Consider the following 18,736-nt stretch of genomic DNA (forward strand, 5'->3'; position numbering starts at 1 on the left):
GGGAGCGCGGAGGCCGGCCCCGTCCGGGGCGGAAGGGGGGGCGACCGGCCCGCCAGCCCCGGGCCGCGCAAGTTGGATCTCGGCGGGCCCGGCCGGGCCCCGGCGGCGGCGATGGTGCGGCAGCCCCCGCGCCCTGCGCGCAGTCCCGGCCCCGAGCCCGGCTCTCCGCGGCGGCGGCGGCGCGGCCCCCTGAGCCCCGGCCGGAGCGAGCGCGGCGCGGCGGGCAGCGGAGGCGGCGCGCGGCGGCGGCGGCGGAGGAGGAGTAGGAGGAGAGAAGGAGGATAGAAGGAGGAGGAAGAAGAGGAAGAGGAGGAGGGGACGAAGAAGGCGACGCCGAGCAGCGGCGGAGGGGCCGTGGCGCGCAGCACCCCCCCGCGCCGCCGGCCGTTGCGCAATCCGCGGCCCGCCGTCCGGGCCCTGCGGGCGGCGCGGCTCCGGGGCGGCGGCGGGCTGATTCATGGGGCCGCGGCGGCCGCCCCCCCGCGCCCGGGCCCCCGGCGCCCCGCAGCCCGCGATGGTGGCCGAGTGGCCGGAGCGGCGGCCGCCGCGGCCGGAGACTTTCTGCTAACCTCCCCGCCCCGCCGCCCCTCCCCGGCGCCCCCCGCCCCTCCCCTCCCCCTGCCCGAAAGACGCGCATCGCCGCCCGGAGTGGCGCCTCCAGTCGCGGCGGCCGCGGCGGTGGCGGCGGATGGGGGGCGCGAGCGGGCGGCCGCGGCGGCTGCACCCGGTGGGGCGCTGATGCGGCGCCTGGACCTTCGCTGCGCGACTTCGGGGGCGTCGGCCGAGTGGGCACTCCGCGATGCAGCTCCTGAAGGCGCTCTGGGCACTCGCAGGGGCCGCGCTCTGCTGTTTCCTCGTCCTGGTGATTCACGCTCAGTTCCTCAAAGAAGGTAATTGTCCCCGGCGCGGACCGGCCCCCGGGCGCTGTCCCCGCGGCCGCCCGGGCTTCCAGCACGTTCCGCCGGCGCCACTGCGGGCCCGGAGCGGCGGCGCGGACCTTCCCGCGCCCGGCGCTTCGGGGCTCACCGGCGGCGCGAGGAGGGCGCCGCGGCCTCTGTGCCCTCGCGCCGCTCGGGGCCCCAGCTCTCGCCGAGGCTGCCGTGCCGGTCCCCTGCCCCACTCGGCCCCGTTGGCAGCGGCGCCCGCCCGCTCTCCGCGGGCCCTCGGTAGATGGCACCCGCGCTCCACGGTGGCGGGGCCGGGGCGCGCGCGCGCGGGGCTGGGGGACCGGCAGGAGCCAGGGCGAGGCCTGCGCGCAGTATGCCGCTCCCCACGCCACCTTCCCAGCCGAATCGGGGACCCGTGGGCTCGGGGAGCCGGGACTTGGTCGCCAAAGTGCGGGGGTTGGGGGGGGGCTGCCCTCCGGGTGCCTGCTGGAGCGGGGGCCCCTGGATCCCATTCTTGGGACTTGGTTCAGGCGGATGCCTGGACGGTCGGACCCTCGAGGCTGGAGGGTACTCTGGGACCTCGGGTTCCGATATGGTCAGGTGGGCACTCCTGGAAACTTCCTCGTCCTGAGCAGGGCTCTCCTGGAGCTTGGTCCTGGTAGAGCCGGGGCTGAGCCAGAACAGGAGACCCAGGGCACGCCAGGCCTTCAGTTGTACCCACTGCCTGGGGCTGTCAGCCGCCCTTGCCCTCAGGCACCTTGCTACCAGGGCGGCCGGCCCCGCGCCCCCCTGGCCAGCAGGGAGCGCTGAGCACTGGAGGGAGCTGGAGTGGCTGGGGAATGCTAGCCCGTCCTCATTAGCGCTGGGTTTGGGTTCCTACAAAGGAAGGCTTTGCAACATTCAGCTGCTTCCCTGCCTAATTAATGAGCTGCTGCTGGCTTCCCAGGGAAGCAGGTAGGTGTGGGAGGCCAGCCCCAGGCTGGGTGACCTCCTCCATCGGCCTGGTGGCCGTTTCCCTCCGTGGAATTTGGGTCCAGGACCTGAAGGGGGAGCTGACTGTCTCAGGGGCTCGCTGTTGGCCTGCCCTGCCCTGCGGGTGAAGTTGGAGGCCAGCTCCCGGCCACGCCACCTGCCTCTGGAGTGGGCGGTCCTGCCTTGGGTTGGTGGTCCCACGGGGCCGGCACGTCCCCAGAGGGCTGTTCTCAGCCGTGTCTGCTGCCAGGGGACCAGAGGACCCCCCCCCCCCCAAGTGGCCAGAGGGACCCTGGGCAGCTGGGCCTCGTTGGGCCTTTAGTTCTTTACCCTTCTCCCTGGTCTTTCCCGTTTGGGGGGGGGTTCGTCTTGGAAAGGGATCGCGCGTTAAAGTTTTACCGTCTCTCTTCAAGGTCGAAAGTGCCGTCTACGTGGGAAGTTCCCGGGATGAAGAGCCCTTTCCCTGATATTAAAGCAATGATTTAGAAAGAGGGTCAGGCCGCTGGCCTCTCCGATTGCGTGGGGCTGAACGGGTCCCTTCCGCTCGCCCCACGGGGACTGAGCGGTCCTGGTGTCTTCAGGGGACAGCACCATCCTCCTGAGGCGTGGGTCTCAAGGACAGTTTCTTCTGGCCGGGAGGAAAGAGCTTCTGTCCCCTGGGTTGGAGGATGCCGGGTTGCAGGGCAGGGCAGCGTTTAAGGAAAGGAAGGGGCTCACGGAGTGAAGTGTTTTTGTGGGTGGTCGTGGAGAGCCCTTCACAGGAAATCTCGGCATTCACTCTAAGCAGACAGATACACACACGTGTGTGTCATGCGGTGGCAGGCCGTGGAGGACGAGGAGGCCGGGCCACGGGGCCGTGGAGCAGGCGTGTGGTCAGAAGGCGCATGTCCCTCAGACAGACGGGGAGTCCCGGTGTTTGCCCGTCCAGCCGTCCAGGCGCCGGAGGTCCGTCAGCGTGCGGTGACACGGAGGCACTGGCTGCAAGGGGCTGTCCCCTTCGTCACAGGGGAGGCCTGGGGCTCTTCTTGGTCCTCAGGCCGTGGGAGCCGGTTTTCTTCCCTCCAGTAGCGTGCTGGCCTGCGGGAGGGGGGCGGCGAGGCGGGCCGGCCGGCAGTTGTGACTTGTTGTCTGCAGATGAGTGGGAAAGGGCTGATTAAGTAGCCATTTCCGTGACTCTGGCTTTTCAGGGATGAAGAATGGGGGGCCCTGGGAGCCGTTTGTCCATGCTTCACCTTTTGTGTGGAGCTGCGGGCCACCCTGTGGCTGACCGGTCCCCCTCTGGCCAGCCGGCCTCCCAGCGTTTGGGAAGATGAATCGGGCTGTGACCGGAGATGCGCGCACATTGTGGTTCCCCGACTGCAGCCGTGGCTGGTCCGGCCTTTGTCGGGACGATCCTGGCCCCTGGGTGGGTCCCGCCTGGCTCGGCCGGCCGAGGGCCAAAGAGGGAGCCCCGGACGTGGCCCCGGTGTGGGAAGTGGGGACGCCCCGGGGCCTGGGCGGCACCTTCTCGGCTCACTCCTGGGGCCACCCCGACCCCCTGGGACACAAGAGGGGCCTGTCTGTTTCTTCTGAATGCAGCGTGCAAATGTGTGTTTGGGGGTCTCGGGAACCAGATTTAAAACCCAGCTGCTTACTCAGGAGGCAGGTGCCCAGGTGACGGGGTGCTGGGGCAGGGGCAGAGGGAACCCCTTCCTCTACGTCCTTGGTTACGTCGGGCCTCGGAACGGGGTTACGGGAACGGCTAGAATCATAACAGTGTTTCCCACCTTCCTCTTCAAGGGACTTTAATATATTTTCCTCCCGTCTTTTATTCACTTGACAGATTACAGCACTGCCCGCAGATTAACGGCTTTTGTGTCGATGCCTAATGTAACAGGAAGAGCGACAGAAACACTAAAAAGGAGCGGGGAGACGTGAGAGCTGATGCCCGGCCGAGCCAGGCCGCTTGTGGGGCGAGGTGTTGGGGGCTCTGGGACCCGGAGGGGGCGGGAGCAGGCCGGGAAGTCTGCGTGGAAGGGCGAAGCTGGGATTTGTTTCTGGAACGTGGTCTGGGGATTTAAGTCTCTCTCTGTAAACCCTTTCGGTGGCAGACAAGTGCGTGAGACGGGCGTGTGTCGTGTCAACAGCCTCTCTTACAGCTGCTCCCGGGCGCTCGCGGCAGGGTGGGGAGGTCGGCACCGGGCCGGCCGCCCTCGCCGTGTGCCGGCCTCGGTCCCGGGGCTCCGAGTGCCGTCGCTGTGGCCCGCGAGGCCTCAGCCGCTGCTCCGGGCCAGGCTGTGTGATAGAGTGGATACGATCCAGCGTTCACGTCCCGAGTCAGCTCGTTGTTCTGAGAGGGGAGGGTAATTCTGTGAGCCCGAGGCTGGGAAGTGGCACGTGTGACCCCATCGGGCCCCTTAACGGCCTTCCGTTAGTTGGCGGCCTTCCGTAGTCGCTAATTGCTGTCGTGGTCACGAGATTCGCAGCTGGCACCGAGCGTCACCAGCTTCCTTGCGGCCACCAGCTTGTTCCGAACAAGGGACAGGGAGAGGATCGGGGACTGACACGGCACCCTTCCTGAGCGAGGATTCCGTCGGAAATGCTCGTTGGCTCGAAAACAGCCCGACAGCCTCTCCCGGTTATGTGGCACGCATGCGTGTCCCCGAGGCGTGAGCCGGCAGGGGCTGGCGGGAGGCCCGCCGTGGGTTGGTGCGGGCTCGGCGGGGAAGCTGTTCCTGGCGGTTCTGGGCTGGGGGACGGTGCCCAGCTCCGTCGTCAGAGTCGCGGCTGCAGAGGCAAGCCTCGTTCACAGAGAGAGGGCCGCAGCCCCGCGCCTGGCCGCCCTCGGCCGCTGTGCCAGTGACCTCCACCTGCTCCCCGCATGGCGCCTCCCCAACCCTCCAGCAGATGCGTCGGGGGCTGGGGACGTGTGAGTGGCTTCGGGAGGGGTGGGATTGGAGGGCGTTAAAAATAACCAGCTCCTTTATCATCATTTACTATCGTTTCTCATGTGATGAAGAATCTGATAAATGAAACCCACACCAGCCTCAATGGGAATCTCAGCGCCGAGATCCCATCCTCAGGACTGGAAACAGAGGGGACTTTTCCGACGTGACACGGCTCGCTGTGGCCTTGGGCGGGGGCGTCTGTGCTCTGGGGGCCCCCAAAGAGCCCTGGGGTGTCTGGGGGCACCGCTGCGGTGGGGGTGGGGGCCGTGCACGTGCCCACGCTGGGAACGGCGAGGCCTCGGCTGAGGTTCTGACAGGCAGCAGCCTCCCACCTCGTTCTGTCCGAAAATGGCACGGGGAGCCGCGCCGGGACGTGCGAAGCCCTCGCTCAGTGGTCCGCATGCCGGCTGGGGACACTAGGAGCAGAGGGGGCAGGAGGGGCGGCCACGTCCCCTCCTTTGGTGGTGATGTTAACGACTAGTAAGTGACATCTGGTTGAATTATTCAAAGGCTCCGTGTGTCTGTGGTTCTATATGCCGTCCTGAGGCGTGTGGAGTATATCACACGCATCGTGGGCCCGACTGAAAATACAGCCTCTTAATTAGGGGGCAGAGCGCCTGTGCGATGGCGTGCAAGGACAGGGGCGGAGGGAAGCCCGTCCGTTGTGTCCTGAGTCACACGGGAATGAAAAGCACGTGAAAGTATGTGACGCGTGTGAAGTGAGCTACATAGAGCAGCTACTTGGGCGCGTTTCCGGGAACGGATTCGGGGCTCCTCTTGGATGAACGTTCATGGCCCGTGTTGCTGTCCACCTGCCGTCAGCCAGGGGGGCCTCAGCCGTGGTCGCCAGCGTTCCCAGGACTCTGGATCCTGGCTCCGGGGAGCCCTGTGGGAAAGGGCGAGGCTTCCTCTCCCTCCCAGGGCCGGGAGCACATGTGTGTGCTCCCCTCCACTGCCCCGCAAATGGATGGACAGGCCCCCACCCCAGGACCACCTCTGCAGGGAGGGGCTCCCCAAAAGGAAGGGAGCCTGAGGACCAGCAGAACGGGGAAAGGGTGGGAGAAAAGCCCAGTCCGCGGAGGTCCACCCTGGGTCCCGGCCCGAGTCCTGGGGGGCCCACTCACCAGCCTCGGCTGATAGCCTGCCTTTCCCGGGGGGGGGGGGGCTCTCATCGCTCCGTAGACCTGGTGAGTCAGGTGCAGGACGGCCAGACCCACCTGCTCTTTCTGGCGGTTACTTAGTTACTGAGTGCGTGGGGACACTGCTGACAGCCCCCCTGCAGAAGCTGTTGGCAGGGGTGGCCCACGGCTGCAGGCAGGGAGGAGGGTTATCCGGCTGTCGGCCGAGGTGGGGGGGGGGGGAAACTTGCTGTCGACACCCCCAGCTCCCCACGCGAGCAGGCGCTTCCTCCAGGCTCCAGGCGGGGAGGGGGGTGGGCAGCTCCCCAGAGACCCTGGCTTTGCTGGATCATCGCTTTTCCGCGTCTACGCCGCCTGCAGGCAGGCGCCTGGATGAACCCAGGGAGGCAGTCAGGGTGCGCGAATCCGTTTCCCTGTTGTGTGGGCTCTTTGAGGCACACGTGGCAGGTGCAGCTGTGCGACCCCGAAGGTGCCCACGGCAGCTCCCAGGTGAGCCCTGAGAGCACGGAACCCCTTTGTCCCAACAGTTTTGTAGGGACTGGAGCTGGAGGTCCACCCCGCGTGCCCCCGCCGCTCCCAGCCGTCACGGAGAGGTCCCAGAGCTCTGCCCAGGACCGCCGGAAGTTTCTTTGCAGCCTGATGCGTCACGTGTCAGACACTCAGACCACCGCCTGGGGTTGAGCCACGGCTCGCTCTGGGTGGACTGCCGCCCGTCACGTGGACGGCAGGTGTGTGTGCCACGTGCCCGGCCTGGGAGGGGTGGTGCCAGCAGCTCCAGGGGCCCCGCCTCTTGTGGGACCGATGTGGGAGCTGCCGTGGTCTTGCACGTGTCTTCGGTTCGCCTTTCCCTCCCTGCCTAGTGGCGTCCACAAGTCACTTGTCATTCCGTCCGATTCTCACTGAACGGGGGAGGCCGCTCTGCAGGTGGGAACACGGTGGAGGGAGGAGGCTCTGGATGGCCGCGGACAGGCAGGTTCCAGGAGCATGAGACCGATGTGGCCTTGTGTCTCAGGCCCTCCAAGCGGCAGGGCCCTCAGCCCTTAGGGCTCAACCCTCCTGAAGCCCCTGAGCTGTGGTAGAAGGACAGGCCGCCTGCTGGAGCGGCTGTTCTCACCTGCGGGGCTGGTGTGGACCTCAGGCGCCCAGAGTGGCAGCTGCCAGCTCTCGCTGTCCCTGAGCGCCTGGGACTCTGACAGGTGGGACGGGGCCTCGAAGGGCCGAGGCAGTCGCCCTGCGGCGTCCCTGGAGGCCCTCAGCCTGCCGGCTCGTGACCTGTGTGGGGTCCGACCGGCTCCTGGGCTGGGGGTGCTCGTGCCCCCTGCCCCCGCTCAGCCGAGCCCTCTGCCCTCTGCCCTCTGCCCTCTGCCCTGTCCTCTTTTGTTCTTGTTTTGCGCCACAGAAAACAGACCGGGCTCTGCTGGGTCCCGAAGGTCAGCGTGTCACCCGTGGATCGGTGTCACCCTCCCCCCCGCCCCTGACCTCACGCCGCCTTGGAGTTCTCAGAAGCGGGGCCTCCCGCCGCCCACCCCCAGCCCAGGCTGGACCTCGTTTCTGGTCTTCCCGGGGCTCCCCCGTTACCTCCCATGGCCTCACCTACCCCGTGAGGAGGGTGTGTTTGGAAAGTCAAGGACAGAACGTGCAGGGTCTGGCCAAGGCCCCAGGGCCTCCGACGCTGAGCACCGGGTGCCACTTTTTCTTCTTGCGGGAACGCAGATGTGCATCCTGGGAAGCCACACGGAGGTGCGGCAGCGACCCTGCAGGACGGGCGCCCGCTGGCGGTCTCGGGCAGGGTGACGTCGGCCTCAAAGCTGTCTGTCCGCCCACGTGACCCCGCTGTGCAGGGGAGGCCACAGGGGTTGGGCAGAGACCTGGACGCCAGCCACCGGTTCTGAGCCTCGGTCTCCTGGTCCGACGGTGGGATCCTGTGGTTGGGTGTGCCGAGGGGGCTCCCTCTGCCCTGCCCCTTGCCTCTACGTCCCCCGACCTGGGCGGGGAGGGTGGTTCTGGAAGGCTCCAGCTCTGGGTGAGCTGCCCTCTGGGAGGCTGCCCGAGGACCTGGCCGGTTTTCCCCGACTGACCATGTCCGCCCTCGGCCCTGTGTGGTATCTTCCCCGTGCGTAATTAGAGGAGGCTGTTCCATCTTTAAACACACTCTTTTCTGCCTGGAGAAGGCGGGTTTTATTAACTCCTTACCTTCCTTCTCCTCCGCTTACAGAAGCAGCCAAGCCAGGCAGGCCCTCTGGTTTGCTCACCAAAGGTGGAGCCCAGAGCTTGTTATAAATGACTGTGCTCTGTGGGCCTTACAGCCTGCGTTCACCCTCTGACCCCGGGGGGCACCAGGGCAGCACGCACCCGGTCCCAGGACCCGCAGCCCCGTGACAGCCTCAGTAGGCGTGCCTCGAGCACAGATCAAGCGCCTGCTGTAAGCCAGCAGGGCTCTGTGCTGGGGAGCTGGTGGATCCAGTGTGTAGAGAGGATGAGCGGGGGCCCGAGTGTGTGCACTGGGGGGGAACGCACAGCAGCGGGGCAGTGGGACCCCCCAAACCACGTGTGCCCCGGACCCGTGGATGCGGCCTTGTTTGGAGACAGGGTCTCTGCAGGTGTAATTAAGGTAAGGGTCTCGAGATGAGATCGTCCTGGACGAGGGTCCACCCTAAGTCCCCCGACAGGTGTCTTTATAAGAGAAGAGACGTGGGGGGGAGGCGGGTGAGGACGGGGGCAGAGACTAGGGGACAAGGGCTGCCCACGGCCACCAGGAGCAGAAAGAGGCAGGAAGGACCCTCCCCGGGAGTCTCCAGAGGGGACACAGCCCTGCCCCACCTGGGTCTTGGACCCTCCACATCCAGGCCTGCGGGAGAGCGGATTTCTGTTGTTTGAAGCCACATGTTTGTGGTGATGGCAGGGCAGCTCCAGAAACGGATAGGCCGCGCACGGAGGAGGGGGCACACGCCGTGTCACCGGAGTCACGTCGCCGGGAGTCACGCCACATGTGCCGGGGGCTCAGGGAAGCGTGTTCTCCCGGGTGCTGGGTCTCACTGCCCTCCCCCGTCTGTCCGGTTTCCGGTCAGGGTGTCTGGGCCCACGGAAGTGATGACCTTGGAGCTGCCGGGTGGGGCAGAAGCCGCTTCCCCCAGGTCAGGTGTGGGATGGATGGGGCCACCCGGAAACTCCGAGCACGCCTCCCCCATAAATCCAGCGTTTCGCAGAGTGAGGCACGCTTTATGCAGCACGGGTGGGCATTTTTCATTTTAACGGCCGTGTGTTTATTTTTATGGGTACCTTCTATTTGTGGCCATGGCGCTGGCTTTCTGGTTAAGAGAGAGAAAGGGCTTCTTTTGGACAGGAAGGTGGGACTCGGGTGCGGTGTCATCGTGGAGAGACTCGGGGTGGGTGTAGTGCACGTTTCCTGAGCACCTACTGAGCGCCGGGTGCTGGGAGTTGTTGGGACCAAGGGCGCCGCGAGCTCGGAGAGTTCTGCAGGCTGGGGGGGTGGGCTCCAAAATGCTGGTCACTTCCTCTCGGGTGTCCAGGCTGGCTCAGCGGGGGAGCCGGGCTCCACGAAGGAGGTCAGGATGGACAGGTGGCTCCGTCGGCTTCCTGGGGCCGCCGTCACGAAGGACCGTGGGTGGACACTTTGAGCCGCAGACCCTTCCGGTCTCTTGGCTCTGGAGGCCACGGTCTAGACCACCGTGGGGGCAGAACGGGTTCCTTGTGGAGGCTCCGGTTCCTCCCAGATCCAGGATGATCACGTCTCAAGAGCCTTGATTGTACCTGTGAGGACGCTTGGTCCAGATGAGGCCACGCTCCGAGGTTCTGGGTACATCCATCTTTGGGGAGGCAGTTTACCCACCGTGTTGGGGTGGAAGGGAAGGGGCCCCCGTGCCTGGGCTCTGACGCCATCTCCCTGGGCCAGAGGCCCGATCTGGCGGATCCTAGAGCCGCAGGCTCTAGCTGTGCTCCAGTCCGTAGCCCCTCTGTGTTGGGCTCCGCTGGGGCCTGGGGGCCCGTGCGGTTGGAGGGCGGGCGGGGTGAGTGACCCATAGGACAGCCAGCGGCTTCTCGCTGGAGGGACAAGACACGTGTGCCTGGCCTGCCCCAAAGCAGATTGATTCCGACGGGCATGGGCTCTTGCCAATTTGACAGTTACCTGGTGAGATAGTAAGAACGCGGTGCTACTGTCTTCCCTTCTTCCTGGTTTATGCTTAGTGCACGGATTGCTTCGTCGAACTTTCTCTTCTCCGTTCTGTGGTGACTTGACAGTGAAAGCAAAACGGGAACTCGTGTGTTTTGAGTTTTTCCCCCCGTCGCGGGCAGAGTGTGAACAGGGAGATGGAACCCACTTTCCCTAGAGAATCTTCCGGACTGGAAGGCGGTTCGTCCCGGGTGGAGAGCACCAGTCAGAACCAGAAACTTGGGGAGCGGGAGAGGGGTCCCCAGGCCCGAATGCTGGCTGCCTCTGGGTTCCTGCTCCCACGGGGCTCTGGTCGAGTGCGTCTGACCCCCAGGTGGCAGGCCGGACACAGCCATATGCCTGGGTGTGGCTTACCACGTTGTGGGGGAGGGCGACGAGCTGTCCGGAAGGCTCTGGGAGGGGAGCTCACGGTACAGATGGTCCTTTTACTGGTTAGGGAGGGGACATGGGATGCATGGGCTGCTGGAGGGGTGCAGGCGAGCGAGGACGAGGGCAGGACTGTGCCCCCAACGTGGAGTCCCAGGCAAAGGGGACGCACCGAGTGCCGTTGGAAGTAGCCTGCTGGGGCCGTGCTGGGCAGAAGGAAGAGGCGGGCACCCCAGCCTGTCTGTAAGGCCGGTAGTCAGCCCCCCTGGATGCCTGACCTGCTCCGTGTCACGTAACGTCCCCCGAGGTGGCAGGTGGGGGGCGGGGGGAGTCAGGCCGAAGGCGGCGAGGGGCTTGCTGAAGCCACGTGGCCCTGAGCCCCTGCAGACGTGAGGGTGTGGTGCTGGGGGTGGCCCAGGAATCTCCCTCCCCCAGCAAGCATCTGCCTGGACACCTGGGAGGTGGCCGCAGGGGTGGGGCCGGAGGGCTCCCTGGGGCTTCTGCAGAAATCTCTTGGTCCAAGTGGTCTCCTGAGCTGCCCCCTGCATGGGGCCTTGTGGTGACGTCCTTCCGGGGACTGGCTCATCCCGTCTGTCACTGAACACCCTCCTTGCCATGCTCAGCTCTTCTCTTTGCCACTGACCTTTGGGGCTTAAGGACCCCGTGCCTCAGTTTCCCCCATCGGGGGGCTGTGAGCACAGGTCCCCCGGGGCGGTGGTGAGGGAGAGGTGTGTTCACGCATGCAGGAGGTCACAGCTGAGCGTGTGGAAAGTGCTGGCCTCACGTCACACCCAGCTTGGGATCACCATCCCGCCCGTCTGTCCTCTGACATGGGCCGCCGTGTCCCCACTGCCCCCCCATCTTTGCACCCCTCCTTTGCTTCCTCGTTGTTCATGCCGACCCTCTCCCTTGGGGGCTGAGAGGCAGTTCTCAGCTTGGCTCTGGGAGGCTCTGGATGGAGGTTGTCAGAGGGAGGGCCCCGTGTTGGGTGACGATCCAGGGTACATGGAGTTTTCCAGAATACTTAGCAGACATAGGCAAAAGGGGCCTTCATGAGGTCCTGCCTGTGCTTTCTGGGGCTGATCTCAGGGGGTCACTCAAGAGGGCGGTCAGGGCCCCCGGGGCTGAGCCTGGCGTGGTACCTGGTTGGTACCTGGAGAGCCACCAATGGGTTCCTGGGCCTGGGGGAGGCTTGCTGAGGGGGGACAGGAGAGCCAGTGACGGCCTTGCCTGTAGCCCCGGGACGGAGCCGTCCCCTGGTGACCCAGCTGGGGGTAGAGCAGCTCCGGGGTGGCTGGCCTGCCGACTGCCTTCACCGGCCCGCTGCGCTCTCCTGGGCGGGTCCCTGTGCACAGGTCCCCGGGCCACTCTCTGCTCACTGGACGCCTTTCTGCTTCTGCGTATAAGGTGACGCCTCGGAGCCCGTTTACCCAGAGATGATGGCACAGAGGAGGTCCGCCCACGTCACCTCGCAGATGGGGAAACGGAGGCCCGGCAGCAGACTGACTCCTCCAGGGCCGCGTGGGTCTCAGTTAGTGATGTTGGCAGATGTTGGGGGAAACGGGTCTTCAGGCAGGGAGACCGGTGCGGCCGAGGGTTTTCTCGTTCTTGGTGCAACAGGGAGGGGTTTCCAAGCTGGCTGCATGGGCCGGGGGTGGGGGGCGGGCAGGGGTGTGCAGAGGAGGACTGATGGGCGCGCCAGGTCTGAGCCCGACAGGCTATCAGATTGCAGAGAAATGTTCCTGTAACCAGCCATCGTGTGGGGGCCCTCGAATCTGTACTTGCCCTGTCCCCCGAGTGACACACGTGTCTGCTCTTAGGCATGAGGTGGGGGGCTGCTCTTGGTCTGTTCCCAGGGCTGGGCACGTGTGTGTCCAATGCAAGTCAGCACCCGGGGGCACGGGGCCACACTCACTGTTCCCAGGGGGCCCCCGTGTGGGTCCCGCCAGTTGCCTGTTCCTTACTGAGTGTGACCGTGGAGCTTTGTCCGGGGCTGGGCCGTGGCGCGTGGTCTCCAGGTCTGAGTTGTCTACCACGGACCGGGCACCCTGTCTGTATTTCCGGGTGGGCTGTTGGGAACACGGACCCTGTGGTTTGGCGCTCTGACCGCCGCGCCCAGGGAGCCTTCATCTGGCTGGTCACTGAGCCTCGGATGGCCTTGGCAGGTGGAGCAAACGGCCTTCCTCGGTGTACCCTGTCCTGCCCAGAGGAGTCCGTGCCCCCACCCCCTGGCCCACGAGCCACTTTCGGCTTGCAGGCATCGCTGCTTGCACGGGGAGACACTGCACCTGACCGCACCTGTCAGCGCCGGGCGCGTGAAGCCCCGTGTCCACGCGGGCGACTCTGGACGAAGAGCTTCCTGGAGCCCGTGACCCGGTGGAGTGGCAAGCACCGGTCTCCCTGCACACACTCCCAGCTGTGTGCCCGCAGCCTTGGCCTCCACGGCTCCGAAATGCAGAGGAATTCTCCCTGTGCCTTCCCGGGCAGAAACGCAACCCGGGGGCCCTCCAAAGAGATCTGGGGGACTCCCTGTTCCCAGAATGGTTGCCCTCTAGGCTCCTGTGTTCCTCTGGACCCCAGGGGTGCGGGGAGGCGATCACAACCACCCCCCTGTCCCCCCCCCGGGCAGCTCCAGCTGGAGCCTGCCGGGACCGAATGCAGCTGATGGCACTCAGGGGCTCCAGCCACACAGAAGAGGCTGGGGAAATAGATGCGTTTTGTTCCGACGATCAGCACGCCACCAGCACTGATGAGATCCTTGCTGGGCAGGGGGGCCAGAAGCCCTTCTCTGGGCCAAGGCAGGCCAAGTGGGGTTCCGTGGGGGCCGCCGAAGCCATCCCTGTGGGCCACGCACAAAAAGTGACACTTCGGGAGATGGGCATCAGCCCAACAGGTACAGTGAGCCGCCCGCCCGCAGGTGAGGGTCCCCGGCACCTGTCTTGCCTCCGGGGGCCAAGAAGATCCCGGGTGCTGGTTAATTGGCGTCCGTGTGGGGCCGTGTCGACTTCCTCAGGGTCTAATCCTTTAAGAACAGAGACGGTCTCCAGTACAGCTGAGTTCTGAGCTAAGTAAATTAAAACTTCTGCTACATGATATCTCGCAGCCTTATTAAGCGGCAAGATTATGCAAACACAATCATTAAGTATGATTATGCAACTTCCAGTGTGGTTCTTACAGGACATTCATTATCTCCCACCCCTCCGTACGTAAGCTTGATTCCCAGGGAATTAGTGGTATTACTGTTCAAATCTTAACTTTTGTGTTAAGCAGGCGCGTGGCAGAGCTTTTGAAATGCATCTTGAAGGCGGCGTTTGCATCTCAGGGTTTGACGAGGGAGTGAACGTGACAAAGGACGAAGCTCGCTGGTCTGGGAAGATTCCGGCCTTGTGCCGATAGGTTTCTCCTCGCCTGATTAAAACGACGCTCTGTTGTCCTGAAAGTTACCGAGACGGAGTTGTTTCAGACAAGGTGGGGGATGGCGGAGGGGACGCCGCCTCAGGGGGCCTAGGGCGAGTGTTCCTTTCTGGTCCCTGCAGGCTCGGCCGGCTCTGGGCCCAGGGGCGTGTCTGAGACCAGCGGACGGTGGCCTTCCCAGCCCTGAGAAAGCCGGCAGGTGAACGGATGACGGGACGCGTGCCGATGAGGTGGACCATGACTCAGGCGTAAAGAAAAAGCACGTTCTGGCCCCCGCTGCAACGTGGACGACCCGTGAGGGCCTGGCGTTAAGTGAACCAAGTCTTGCTCGAGGGAACTCCTGTTCGGTTCCACTTGGGCGGGCGGCCTGGTAGTGGTCCGATCACGGACACAGAAAGTCGGATGGTGCTTCCTGGGACCTGGGGGGAAGAATGGGGTGTCGGTGTTTAGTGGGGAGCAGGTTTCCTTTCGGGAGGACCACCAAGTTCTGGACACGGATGTGGTGACGGTGGCACCACACTGAATGTGCTCGACGCCCCTGCCCTGCACAGTGACAGGTGGTTAAAATGGCGCCTGGAGGTCTCAGTCGGGTGAGCGTCCGACTTCGGCTCAGGTCACGATCTCGTGGTTTGTGAGTTCAAGCCCCACGTTGGGCTCTGTGCTGACAGCTCGGAGCCTGCTTCGGATTCTGTGTCTCCCACTCTCTCTGTGGGGGGCGCATGCCTGGGCTTGGCCCCTCTGCACAACGAGGGGACCTCGGGGAGGCCAGCAGGTGGGGTGGGGCCCCAGTGGCACCACGGGCGGGGCTCAGAGAGGAGGCTGTTCGCCAGCTCTGCGAGTTGCGTGCCAGCCCTCGTGGCCATGCTTGTTCCTGCCACAGGGAGCGTGTCTGCTCTGATTCATCGTGTTGAAGTGTGTGCGTGCACAGTAGTGTGGCTGTTCGTGTGGGCACCCACACGTGTCTTTATGCACCTCGTCTCGTGTTATGTGTGCGTAAAGGTGGGTGTTTGAGCCGACGGCACCTTGTGTTGCACGCAGTTCGGAAGGTACAGGTGTTGAGTTACGATGTCTTCCCCGGCGATCCCGTGCCCTGCAGCGGCCAGCCGGGTTGTGTTTCCAGCGTCTCCTGCCCTCAGCGGGAGCGCTCGCACACACATGTGCACACACACACACACACACACACGCACGAGAACATTACGTTTGCCCTTTCTGCAGTAGTTCCTGGAGCTCTTTCCGGAACGGTGTTCTCTCACGCGGCTGTGGGGGATTCCTCCGCGTGGGCTCACGTTCACGTGACGGGTTCCCCATCGCTGGCCCTCCCATCTGCGTCTTTTCTCGGAAGGGAACGTGCTGGCCAGGGCAGCCGTGCGCGCCTTCGAGGCCCCGTGGGCGGGTGCGCCGTCGTGCCTCTGGAAGTGAGCCCGGGGCCTCCCTCCATCCAGCGGGTCGTGTGCAGAAGCCCCCCCAAGCCCGCACCGCAGTGCGTGCTGTCAACCCTGTGCGTCCCCCTGACCAGCAGGTGGCGGGCGGGCATCTGGGGTCGTTGTCACTCTCGCTTCTCTTCTGAGGCCGGTGCGGCCGCTTTCCCCGGTTCGCTCTCCGATCCGCGGCGGTTCTGTGTGGGGTGCTCGCGGCGTCCTGACTGCAGGGCTCTCCGCTCTCCGGGACAGTCTTCGTTACCACACGGGTGGCACAGAACGTTCCTGCAGCGGCTCAGGCACGAGCTGCCCCTCGTCCGTGCGTGTTGGGCTCCGATCGTGGCCGCGTCTGAGAGACCACGTGTGTCTGTCCCCTCGCCGGGTCTCGTGCATGGCCGCGTCCCATTACGTGCCCCGTAGCGGCCTGGTGCTGACAGGTGCCCGGCACAGACCTGGAGAGGGCCGAGTGCGTGGGTCAGCAGAGCCCTGAGTAGCCGTCACCTCTCAGCGTCTCGGGGGGGGGGGGGGGGGGGGGGAGCCGTGTCATGTGGGGTCGGAGGTGGTGAGTCCGCTGATGGAGGTGTCCGTGCCAGGGCTGAGGTGGGCAGCAGGGCCACGTGGCCAGGGAACGGTGGTGCTGGGCTGCCCAGCGGCCTCTGGGGGTGCCCAGTCCGGGGTCTCTGCGGACGGGCAGGTCCCACGTCTCTGACTCCTGCCGCACGAGAAGGCTTCGTAGGGGCCTGGAGAGGTAACAGGGTGATGGCTTGAGGCAGGGCCGGTCCCTCAGGAATGGGCTCAGGGGCGCGTCGGCCAGCAGTCGCCTTTCTGGACCCGCCTGGACCTTCCGGGGAGGGTACGACCTCACCGCAAGGCTGTGCCTTCGCTTGGCACGGAGCAGTGAGCGCCCCGGAGGACGGGCACACGGGGCTGATGCAGACCGGCTCTCGGAGGTGCCGGGCCCTCCGTTTTCCCGGGTGGGAGGTTTCATTTACCAGAAAAGACCTTGCGTCATAAGCGCTGGCGTCGCTCTTGGCTCCGGTCCCGCCTTGTGCTTCCCGGGCCGGGCAGCCCTTGTGAGCGGCGGCAGGCCCCCGCTCCCGGTTCCCGCGTCTCAGGAGACGGTGGGGCGAGGAGGTCCCCAGGCAGATGGCGTCGCGCCTCCAGCTGTACGGCCTCACAGATGCTCAGTGGTGGGCTTGCCAGGAAGCGGGCACTTCGGGCTTTTCGGGACAATGCGTTGCAGGGTGGGGCAGCTCCCCGGCGAGGCCCCCCCTCACCTCCGCCTCTCAGTTGCCAGGGGCCACAGAGGCCCCGGTTTCACCCAGCCCGGGGAGACGTGGGGCAGAGACGTGGGGCTTCTGCGCAGGGTCACAACGCGGCGTGGACACACACACGGGGCATCCCATCGGGGCACGAGAAGGCCCCGGCACCTTCCCTCTGTCTTTCCACTGAGGGTGCTGGGATGCTGTACGATGACGCTCTGGGGAGAGGACACCAGGAGCACCTTGTCTGGCCCCAGTGGCCTGTGCACACCCGTGTGGAGCCCCGATGGGGCCCTCCTAGCTGGCGGCTCAGCTGCTTGTGGTTGTCATGGAGACCGCGTCCCAGGCCGACGGAGGATTTGGCTGTCGCCTCTTGTGGCCCGGGGACAGGTGGCTTTGGGACAAAGTCCCCCTTCTTTCCCTCCTTTCCTACGCCCCTCTGTGCCAACAGCATGCCAGGAACGTGAGCCGAGAATGGCAGGCGCTGCTCCTGTGTTGTCCTGAATTTCCTTGACGGAAAGTGAGCCCTTGGATGGCAGTTGCCTCCTGGATATTTCCTCCTTCCTGTCCCCGCTGGCCCCCTAGAAGCAGGGCTACGGGGAGATGGGAGGAATAGGCCGAGTGTCTCTCCAGAGGGTACAAGCAGGAAGCAGCACACTTGGGAAGGAATCTTGGTTTATAGGGTGTCTTCACTTTATCTTCTTCTCGGGGGGAGGGGACTGTTGTTGTGATGATGATGGTGGTGGTGATGACGATGATGGTCGTAACGATGGTGGTGATGATGGTGATGGTGCTGGTGATAATGATGGGGATGAAGAAGATAGTGGTGGTGATGAAAATGATGATGCTAACGATGGTGATGTTGACGGTGATGGTTGATACCGATGGCGACGATGGTCATGGTCGTGGTGGTGGTGGTGATGTTGATGGTGATGATGGGGATGATGAAGAAGGTGATGGTGATGGTGGTGACGATGAAGAAGGTGATGGTGATGGTGGTGATGGTGATGATCAGTGACGGAGATGATGGTGGTGATGATCAATGATGATGACGATGGCGGTGATGGTGATGATAGTGACAGTGATGATGGTTTGATGGCCGTGATAAGTGGGTGTTCACACAGGACCCACCTGCCTCAAAGACCGGAGCTGCTGTCCCCCACTGTGAGCTCAACGCCTCACTGGGCAGCTTCTGCCCCCTCCACCCTTCTGGCTACAGGGTGCCCCATTTCCGTGCCCCAGTCGGGCCTGGCACATCCTTCCAAGGCCCCCTGCTGTTCATCTCTTCCTTCCTCATCCCTGGCTCTGCCACCTCCCTCACTTTTCCGTGTGTGTGTGTGTGTGTGTGTGTGTGTGTGTGTGCGCGCGCACACGTGTGTATGTTGGGTGATAGGACGTGAAGGTCCCTCTGTGGAAGCATTCTGCTCTTTGCTGTTGTGACTTGGGAAACTGTCACTCCAGGGAAGGCTCCTCTAGTACCAGGGACGCTCTGGCCAAGTGACGAAGGAAGAGTAGAAAACCAGGGTGGGTCAGTGCAGGGAAGCAGAAACATCTAGTTGCTGTCAGGAGGGCGTCACTTCTGTACAGACGGACCCTGCGGCTTTCCCTGCGGGGGCGTAGCTCCATCGAGGGGTGAACTCGAGCCCGCCCCGTGGTCCCGAAGAACAGGAATGTGAGGGGCCGTGGAAGACCGTCCTCCAGGCATCGCGTGCGCACCTGGGCTCGCAGGAAGGTACACGCCCGTGACCCGCCTTCGATCCGTAGTGCAGACCACGCTTCGTGTGCAGTTATTGGAAAACTGCAAACCCACGCTGCCCGGAATGAAGAAGTGCCCTCGGTACATCCTGCCGAGTCCGCGGAGCATTCGCGGAGAGGCCATGAGGACGGAGAGCGGACACTGTGGCACTTGCCACTTAAAAGTGGAGAACGGCATGAGGGTGTGTGAGACAGAAGCCGCCCAGAAGGGAGCTGGGCTCCCGGCGTGACGGGAGGAGTTGCTGGCCTGGCACCCCGGGAAGGGCAGGTGGCAGGTGGGAGGTGGGGCTCGGGGCCTTCCCCGTGTCCTGAGCCCACGCCCACGGGCCTCAGGCCACCCTCTGAGCAGCCACGTGGCACAGATCCCCCAGAGTGAGTGGCCCTCCCAGCGACACTTGGGGAAG

The 18,736-nt window shown here is 64.7% G+C and overlaps 1 protein-coding gene across 1 annotated transcript in view; it reads left to right on the top strand.

Annotated features, from left to right (window-relative positions):
- The first annotated feature begins 756 nt into the window (after positions 1–756).
- Positions 757–18,736, top strand: part of TAFA5 (TAFA chemokine like family member 5) — a 119,545-nt gene continuing 101,565 nt past the window's right edge. The window contains exon 1 of the mRNA XM_030321937.1: positions 757–890. Coding sequence (XP_030177797.1) covers positions 800–890 — 91 coding nt within the window. The 5' untranslated portion in view covers positions 757–799. The remainder of the gene's footprint in view (positions 891–18,736) is intronic.

This window comes from Lynx canadensis, chromosome B4 (genome assembly GCF_007474595.2).
Source record: "Lynx canadensis isolate LIC74 chromosome B4, mLynCan4.pri.v2, whole genome shotgun sequence".
NCBI lineage: Eukaryota > Metazoa > Chordata > Mammalia > Carnivora > Felidae > Lynx > Lynx canadensis.